Source organism: Pteropus alecto, unplaced genomic scaffold (assembly GCF_000325575.1).
Source record: "Pteropus alecto unplaced genomic scaffold, ASM32557v1 scaffold15, whole genome shotgun sequence".
NCBI lineage: Eukaryota > Metazoa > Chordata > Mammalia > Chiroptera > Pteropodidae > Pteropus > Pteropus alecto.
Window position 1 is genome coordinate 419,201 of NW_006436286.1, and position 9,218 is coordinate 428,418.

General features: G+C 58.5%; 1 protein-coding gene across 1 annotated transcript; it reads right to left on the reverse strand.

Moving 5' to 3' along the window:
- Positions 1-530: 530 nt before the first annotated feature.
- On the reverse strand, positions 531-2,323 carry HS3ST4 (heparan sulfate-glucosamine 3-sulfotransferase 4). The gene is made up of 2 exons (XM_006912542.1): positions 2,226-2,323; positions 531-1,167 (listed from the first exon to the last, which is right to left on the reverse strand). Exons 1-2 carry the CDS (start codon positions 2,321-2,323, stop codon positions 531-533), a joined length of 735 nt encoding a protein of 244 aa, XP_006912604.1.
- Between the last annotated feature and the right edge of the window lie 6,895 nt (positions 2,324-9,218).

Here is a 9,218-nt window from a genome sequence, read left to right on the forward strand (position 1 = left end):
GTGAGGCCCGTGCACGCCCCTCCCTTCGTGAGACGAGGAGGGGGAGCCGAAGGGTTATGGGACGAGAACTTGAGGAAGATGGGAGACACCTCAGAGTGAGGACCTTGGTCCCCGGGAGTCCCAGGGCACTGCTGTCATTCTGGAGGGGTGCCAAAGCAGGGGCTGTATGGCCAGGGCCTGGGTCTGGTCCGGGGCTGGAAGTCGGGCTCCCCGAAGTAGGGTGGGAACCCCAAAGGTAGACCTTGTTTTCATGCTGTGGACAAACATCCACGGCTATGCCTCTGACCGGGACAGCCATCCAACCCCGTCTTCGGGCCCGGTTAACTAGGAGAGGACCAGAACCAGCGGTGGGCTCCGGCGGCCCAGAAGCATCCCACGGGGTCTCTCCCCCGCCGCAGCGTTGGGAGCGATCCCGGCAGGACACGGACGAGGGGCTGGGCACTCTGCAAGGCCGAGGCGGCAGACCCCGGGGTCCAGGACTCGGTAAGGGGTCTCCTCAGCTACGCGCTCGCCAGCCCCCCACACCAGCCTCACTTGTCACCCTCTTCCTGCTCCCACTGGAAGTCCTGGCCAGTCATCTGGTAGAACATGGTGTTGAAAGGCTTGTAGAACTTGCGCAGCCTCCGGATCACGTCCGGGTCGATGCGCGGGTGAGTCCGACCCTTGCTCTTGCCCAGGCACCTCGGGGCGCTGCTGTCTTCCGGCTTCTTGAGGCAGGGGAACCCCTTGGTCTTGTTGAAGTAGAAGTGCTTCTCGGTCACGAGGCGCGTGAGGCCGAGGAAGTCCTGTACCGCGGCCATCTCGCCGGCGGGGTCCACGATGAGCCGCTCGCCGCTCACGAAGTGGATCTGGGCCAGCGGGAAGTAGCGCAGCCAGCTCTCCAGGTGCAGCGCGTACAGCCCGATGCGGATGGCGCTCCAGGATGCGTCGATCAGCCCCAGCGTCCGGTTCTTGAAGGCCAGCACCTCGAAGGTGGGGATCTCGGGCTTCTTGGACAGCGTCTGCGTGTAGTCGGAGATGGCGCGGGTCACGGGGTTCCGCACCACGACGATCAGCCTGGTGTCCTTGGCCATGGAGTGGATGCGCTTCGGGGCCTCGCCGGTCACGAAGTAGCTCGGCGTCTTCTCCATGGTTATCTGCCCATCCAGAGTCTTGGGCATCACACTTCTGCAAGAGGAGGAGAGAGGAGAGACCGGGTTATCCCTATCCGGAAATATTGTTTTTGTTTTTGTTTTGTTTTGTTTTTTACAGGAAATGTGTGATGTGAATAGCCGAGGAGGGCGCCGCCTAGTAGAGTCCAGTGGTATTCTCTGTGGGGACGTCCTCTCGGCCCCACGTCCTGCTGGAGCTCTGACCGTGGTCTTAGCCCGAAAGCCGCCTGGGGCTTAGCGGGCGGCTGAGGTTGGGCACCTTCCACACCCGCGTTTAAACTGCTGCTCTATCCCTGACCAGTCACGTGCAAGCTGGATATGCTCTTAATTTCTCTATGTATTAGTTTCGTAATCTCGGAAATGGAGATGATAACAGCCCCTACTTCACGCCGTTGTATAAGGATTAAGAGAGATGATGCTCGTAAAGCATTCAGCACAGAACCTGGCACGTGTGAGAGCTTATTAAATCAAAGATATTTCAGGAAATGTTTGAGATCAACAAAACCTCGGAGATTGTCTGGTCCAGGGCTTGGCAGGCTGCTATCCATCTCTGGTTTTTGTAATGCCTGCAGCTAAGAATGATTTTTAATTTTAAATGGTTGGGGAAAAAACATAATAATAGTAATAAGAACACTTTGCGATGCATGAATATTACACAAAATTCAAGTTTCAGTGACTGTAAATCAGCGTTCGCTGGAACACAGCCACACGCGGTGCCGGGTGCGTTGCCCTGGTGCCTCTTCAGCATGGCGGGGGCCAGTGGTTGTGACAAGGCCGTAGGACACGCAAAGCCAAATGCACTTACTGTCTGGCCCTCTGAGGACAAGTCTGCTGACTCCTCGTTGTGCCTCACTGTGCCAGTGAGGAACTGGAAGCCCAGGGACAGGCTTCGTGACCTCGGCAAGTCGAGTCGCACCCCGTCTTATTGTCCTCACTGTAAAATCCTGACACTTAACTCACGTTCAGCGGACTAAAACGACACACAGTGTGACAGTCTCTAGCACAGCTTCGGTTCTACAAATGGGATTTCTCCTTCCCTTGCCCCTACAGCTGCCCAACGAGCCTGTGACAGACCCCTGCACTGGGACCAGGTCCCCTTGCTTCCCTTCCCAAGGCTGCTCCTCCAAAGCCACCTCTCCATCCACATACACCTTCAGAGTGGCCTGTGTCATCTGGGAGCTTCGAGATGCTGAAGCACTTCGATGCCATTTGGCCCCCAATCCAAATATGGCAGGGCTACCAGTGATCAAGTGAGGCTCAGGGTCCCCTTATACAGTCAGTTGCTATGGGCTCACGCAGAGCAAAGTCAGCTGGCGACGAACCCGTACAACACGCTGTGTACGGCAGGCCACCTGCCACCGCGTGCTCCGTCAAGTCCGTGCACTCCCCTGCCTCACACCAAAGTGGAACATTTAGGATTACACAGGACCTCTTTGTTAAGATGACATGCTTTTAAATGCCTCAGCTAATGAAACTTAATACAGACGGAGATCCCTTAGCTTCCCCGCCATAATTAAATTTATTTACTGTCGCCTGGGTAGAGGAAAAACGGCTTTCCTTTTATCTCTAATTCACATGCTCTGTCAATAATTAATTGCTCCTGGGGGTTGCGCTTTCTCGGCGAGCGCGATTATTAGGAAGAGGCATCAGGCTGGCAGAGCAACCCACGGGGCTGGATGCTGCCAGAGAGGATGGCGTTGCCGGGGGCGGCGTGGACGTTCGGGTCGACGCCATCGTGTTGCCGGAATCACGCTCATCCTGGGCTGCCGTGCTCCTCGAAGCACGTTCGTGTGCCTGTCTGGTCCCACCAGCTGTGGCTGTGTCCTTCGGAGGGGCGGGGCTAAGGGACACCGGCTTTGGGAAGCGGACGGGCATGCTTTACGAGTTCTGACCACCCCTGTCACCCCGATGGAGTTACTTCACCCACTCTGAGCCCCGACTTTCTCATCCAAAAGACAGGGTTAATGAGTCTTTCCCTCATGGGTCGTCCTGAAGCTGAAAGGCGACACTGCGGGCGAATCGCGGAGGACGGTGCCCAGCTGAGGCCGGAATTTTTTTTTTTTTTAACTGAAGCCAGGTGCACAAGGTCACTGGCATGAAAATCCTTAGAGAAGAACCAGAGGAAAATATTTACGTTCGACCAAATGGAAAAGCCGTACAACGTGGGAACCAAGAAACTGATCCGGGAGAAAAGGGTGTTCTGCTTCCTGCCAATGTCGCCACCCACGCCGCCTGATCTGGAGGCCGGGGACCAGCCGGGGAGCTACTCGTAGCTCAGCGGGGTCTCAGCAACAACCGACATCCTCCCTTTGCTGCGGCCGGAGAGACACCGTCTCTAAAGGGATTCACGTCGCGTCACGGAAACGTTAGTTAAATGTCGATGCGGAAGCGGGCATTTTCCCACGCTTCCCCCTCGCAGACTCGCGGACGTAGCTCTGCTTGCTGGTTCTGCTGCTTCTCCTCTCGTGCCGGAGAAGCTGCTGGGTTTCTGTTCTCACCTGTCCCCTGCCACTCACTTCTAGGTTTCGGCGTTTGTCTTTATGTGACGCCCGCCGTTCAACTTCATCCCCTTCACTTTGGCCGATTGCCATAGTCTGTGACGGTCTTTGTGGATCTTGAGTCTTTTATCTGAAGCATCTGGGATGGAACTGTGCCCAGTGATAACCAGCGTGTAGAGGACAGGACGTGGGTGCCTCACTGAGCGCTCGGTGCAAAGGGGTGGGGGTGGGTGCTGGAGAAGGTGCTGGAGAAGGTACAGGGCGGCTGAGGAGCCTCATGGCTTCAATCCTCATGTTACAGATGAATTAGACCGTGTGCCCTGGGACCGTCCCTGACCTTGGGGCTCACAGGGTCAGACTGCCTCACTAGGCCGAGACGCACTGCCGTGGCATGAGTGACTCAGGAGTCTGCCAGGCAGGAGATGTCCAGAGGCCACTCAAAAGCTATGAAGTAGCAGTTCCCCAAACTGACTGTGACTGCATTATAATCATTCATTCACTCCATAAATGGCGATGTAATGGTGAACGACACAGACACGCGTCCTTCCTCCACAGGGCTCCCAGACTAACGCCCACGTCTCATACATACAGAGCTCTTCGTGGCATCACATAAATAGCTATTTTTAATCTACAGGGCAGGTGTCCTTACTATTCTGCAGAGAAGGAAACAGACTCGGAGCCTGAAGACAGTTTTCGAGGTCTTGCTGATGAGCAAGGCTTCGGTCTCTAAGCTCAGGGGCCAGGCAGCAGCAACGTGGCACCACTGTCGGCGCCTGACGCCAGGCCCTGGCAGGCAGCAAGTGCCCAGTAAATACAAATGTCTGCCGAATGGCTTCTCACCTGGGCTCCGCATCCGGCAACTAGCTCCGTACCAGTCCCGGAGTCCGCTCTCGCAGGAAGCTGGCGGAGGCAGGTCTCTCCTGAGTATGGCCGACGTCTCCCAGCGGGTGTCACACCTCGCCCCCCAACCTTCTCACCCCCACCTCCTGCCCCCTCCTGGTTTCGGGTGAGTTCTCAACTGGACCTGACCCACGACCCCATTCCCACACCTTGGTGTGTCTGAGGAACAGAAAGAAGACCTGTCACACAGAAGGGGAGTGGGCGCAGGTAAGAAACCTACAAACTACGTTCATAGTGTGGGCGGAGACCAGGTCAAGGTGAGCCTCACAGGCCACGCATGGGACAGACGCTGAGTCTCATGCTCCACGTGGCGAGAAGCCACTGAAGAATGTTGGACCAGAGAATATGACACGCGTCGCACTTCAAGAGGCTTCTCTAGCTGCTTTGCTGAGAGCGGATGAGAGTGTGGCAAGGGAGGAGACCTGCAAAGAGGCCGTGGGGACAGCAGGCTGGGGACGGCAGTGATGCGGGCGGTGGTGCGGTTGGTGGTACAGGGGGTGGTGTGGGCGGGGCATGTGGCGGTGCGGGTGGCGGTGCGGAGTGCCTCATGGTAAGAAGTGCTCTGATGAGGCGCATTTTAAAGCAGGGCCAGTGGTCCTTTGGGAAGGGCGGGATGCATGTGCGAGAGAGAGAGGCGTCATGACGACTCCAGCACGGCTGGCCTGAGCCAACGGTTAAACAGCAGCGCAGCCGATGGACTGCAGAGCGGGCTTCGGGGGAGGCACCAAGTCTGACTTTGGTGCCACTACACGAGGTGTCTGCTACAGACCTGAGTGGAGCCATCGAGGAATCATGATACAGGAGCCTGACATGCAAGGGACACCCATGTTGGAGGTGGACACTCATGTCAGCTGTTCACAGTCCACCTGCCCATAGAAGACGGGACCTGGCCTTTGCCTATTTGGGGAGTTTTCTCGAATAGAAAAGGCATTTAGGTGCTGGGTAAGCAAAAAAAATTTCTTAATTCTATTACAAAGATTTTCACTAACTCCTGTTAATCCCAGAGTCCTTGACACTACCTGTATCACAGAGCCTTAATGCCACGATGTGATTTGTGCCCTTGCCCTTCGCGGCTGGTCTCAGTCCCTCGAAGCCATGGTGAGGCCTTCTTCCCCTTTACGTCCCCTGCGCCTAACCTGGCCCCGCCCACGTGGTAGCTGCCCGCAACTGCCAAGGTCACTGGATGACTAAATGCACGACGTGCCCATGAGAACGTGTCCCGGGAGTCGGGGAGCGGGGCAGCCTGGAAGGCCTGGCTCCTCGGAGCGGGCCGTCCGCACACGGTGTCCTGCGTCCCGCGTGTCTGAGCCCCACGCCATCCCTGTCTGAAAGACCGTGCACTTCAGTGGGGACATATGGTGAGAACACATGGCATCTGGGCCTGGAACAGCTCGTTCACAGTATCTGGGGTGCTCAGAGCAGCCGTGACATCGGCGTCAACACAGTCCCGAAGCGAGAATCATTCCGCGAGATCACAGATGCTCGCACAGCCCCAAATGTTTACGGGACTCCCTCCAGCTCCCTCGCCCCCCCCGCTGTACGGGTGGTGGCGCTTTGCTGAGCCCCAGCCCTGGGGGTGCAGGTGAGCGTCTGGGGCCTCACAGGAAACAATGAGCGCAATAGCCGTCATGCAATAGATACACGCAGCAGCCCGCACTACAACAGCTGCCACACGGCGGCTACGACGCGATAGTTGCCACGCAGCAGCTATGACACAGGGTTTGTCATACAACAGCTCCCGTGCAATGGCTGTCCTGCAGTGGCTGTCACAAAGAAAGCTGTCACACGCCCTTTACCGTGCGCTACTCTATGCTACGCCCTGTGGCTGAGGGTTCAAATCCTGATCGCAGACCAACGTCTCTGAGCCCTTTCAGAGTCCGGACTCCACAGCCCCCAGCCCCGCTGAGTGTGGATCCGCTTCCTAGCCATGTGCCCCTGGGAAGATTCCTTAACCCAAGCAGTGTGCGTCTGTTTCGTCAGCTGGAAAACAGGCATCGCGCTCATAGTGATTTTACGAAAATGAAAATGAGTTCATGTCAAAAACAGTGCCTCGCGTAAAGCCGGTGCTCAGTCCATTAGCTCCAACTCCCTTAGAAAGTTCTACACTTCACAGGTCGGGAAACCAAGGCTGTGAGACTGGTTCTCACGGAGGCCAGAAACCCACCGAGCCCCGCTCCATGCCGAGCCCGGATCACGGTGACTTCACGGGCGTCCTGGGCCACCTCACGAGGGCCTCATGGCGCATGGAGCCAGCCCGGAGCAGAGGCGAGCGACCCGGAGGGGGAGAGACAAGGGGCCCATCTGGGGACACCCAACCCCAGGCCTGCCCAGCCCTGGACCCTGAGGTGAAAAGTCGGTCCGTTTGGCGACCGCATTTCTCACATAAAGACCCAGGAAGAGCAGCGTGATGGGCCAGCTGGCCGTCAGCCCCAGGGAAGCAGAGAGGAGCGGCAGCCTGAGTCGCAGGTGTGGCCCAGGACTCACGTTCTGAGTGACCTTGAGACAGGGACGCGCCCTCTCTGGGCCTATGTGAGGGTGGGGCTACGTTCGCACTGGTTCTCACAAACTCCGACGGGCACTGGCTGCTGTGTGCCCCCCACCAAGTGCCGGGTGGACGTGGATGGCAAAGCGGCCAGGCCACTGCCCTCCAACAGACTGTACGTTCCCTGAACAGGTGGCCTGGATGTCGTGGTCTGTGGCTCAGGCAGGCGTCCCTGTTGGGGGCCGATGGCTCTTCCTTCCACACAGAGCCACGTCTGCAGAATCTCAGCTGACCACAGAGGGAGGAGGACAGAAGGGGCCAGGCAGAGGGGAGGAGGGGAGGGAGGAGGGAGGAGCAGGGCTGAGCCCCCAGGACACCAAGAATTTAAGTCACCAGAAGAGCGAGGAGAGCATCTCGGTTTTAGATGGCACGCGACCACGTGGTGGGGACAGCAGCCCGGGGCTCGGTGTTCCTGTCGCTTTACAGTTTGACCCAGGCACATGCAGATAGTTCGGGATTAAGAAAGAAAAGACAGAGAAACACGATTCGTTTGTTCATTAACGTGGCAACTCAGGTGGCAGGCACTGCGCTGACGTGAGGCAGTGAGTCAGGGGACAAGGCCTTGCCCTGGAGACGTCTGTGCATCCTGACAGGGTGAGACCGTCGGCCAGGTCTGTCCTTGTCCCTTGGGTTCACGGGGGCCATGGCTTTTGGGCTGGGAAGCACCAGCTGAGGGTCGGCTGGATTCCAGCGTCCACGCCGCCTCCTGGCGCACCTGGCGAGGCCTGAGGCTCAGCCCTCACCCTCGGGCCCACTCAGACCGGCACGTGCTCGGCGTGGCTCACCTCACGCCTCTGATCCGCAGTTCCGGGAGCACCAGACGAGGACACGACACGCACTCATCGCCAAGGAAAGAGGCCAGGCGTCCGGCCTGGCACAGAGCGGGTACCGGTAAAAGTCCTCTCTTGTCAATATGGCTGGGGTCACGTAGCCCGCAGCAGGGCCAAGCTCATCCATGTGCTGAGCGCGTGGAGAGTCTAAGTGACTCTAACCCGTCGCCCAACACACGTGTGCCCCCCCCACAAATGAGGACGGGCTCTGGGAACCCACCCCTCACAGGGCGTCCACATGCCGAGCAGCTTCTCCTGGGAGTGCACACACGCACACACACACAAAAGCACGGACATGCACACGCGTGTGAACACACTAACACACATGTGCGCACACACACGCGAACACACACACATACGTGTACGAGCTCATATACTGTGATACGAAAGGTGGGGACTCATTATCAGGTATGTACACACCCCAGTCCCCAGTGTCTCTCTTTGTCTGCGACGCACGCGCAGACGCACACGCGCACACACACACAAAAGCATGGACATGCACACGCGTGTGAATACACTAACGCACACGCGCACACACACCCCTCTGCTCTTCCCGTAACTGGCTCCTTCTCATTATTCAGGTCTTGGCTCAGACGGCACCCACTCAGCCAGCCCCCCTCCCTGGGCGCCACCTGAAATCACTCCGTCACCCCAGCTGCCTTTGTTCAGTTCACGGGGCTTATTGCGCTCAGAATTATCTTGTTTGCACGCTCGTCCTCCAAAGAGGGAGTGTGACGTGTCACATCTGCTGTGGCCCTGTGCTCACACGGTGCCTAGATCAAGTCTGTGTCCACTGGCGACGGCTGAACGATGGAAGAAACGAAGGAAGGAAGGAAGGAGAGATCGGGGAGGGCGGGCGCAGACAAGGAAGGGGTCGGGGGTGCTGAGCCTGGACTGCGGCACAGACGTCTGCCGGGGCCTCCTCGCAGAGCCCCCTCCCCCGCCGGCCCCACCCGCTCCCCGGTGACCCCGCTCAGGAGCAGGCACCACCGTCCATCCGGTGGTCAGCCCCAAACCTGGAGCCACCACGGGGTTTTCTCGGCCCCCCCACAGCACTGCAATGACCGGGACGTCCTGTCGCTGCCTCTGCTCCTAAAACACACCTGGATGTGGCCCCCCGGCCGTCACCCCTCATCCGCAGCGCTGCCGTCTGCGGCCCCCCCCAGGCCTGTGCCCCGCAGGTCACCGTCCACGCCATGCGAGTCCTGGGGAGCACGCGTGCGCCCCCCTCGCCTGCTCCCCTCCACGGGGGGCTCTCTGGGAAGAGGCCGGAAGAGGCGCCTGGAGGAGCCTGCGC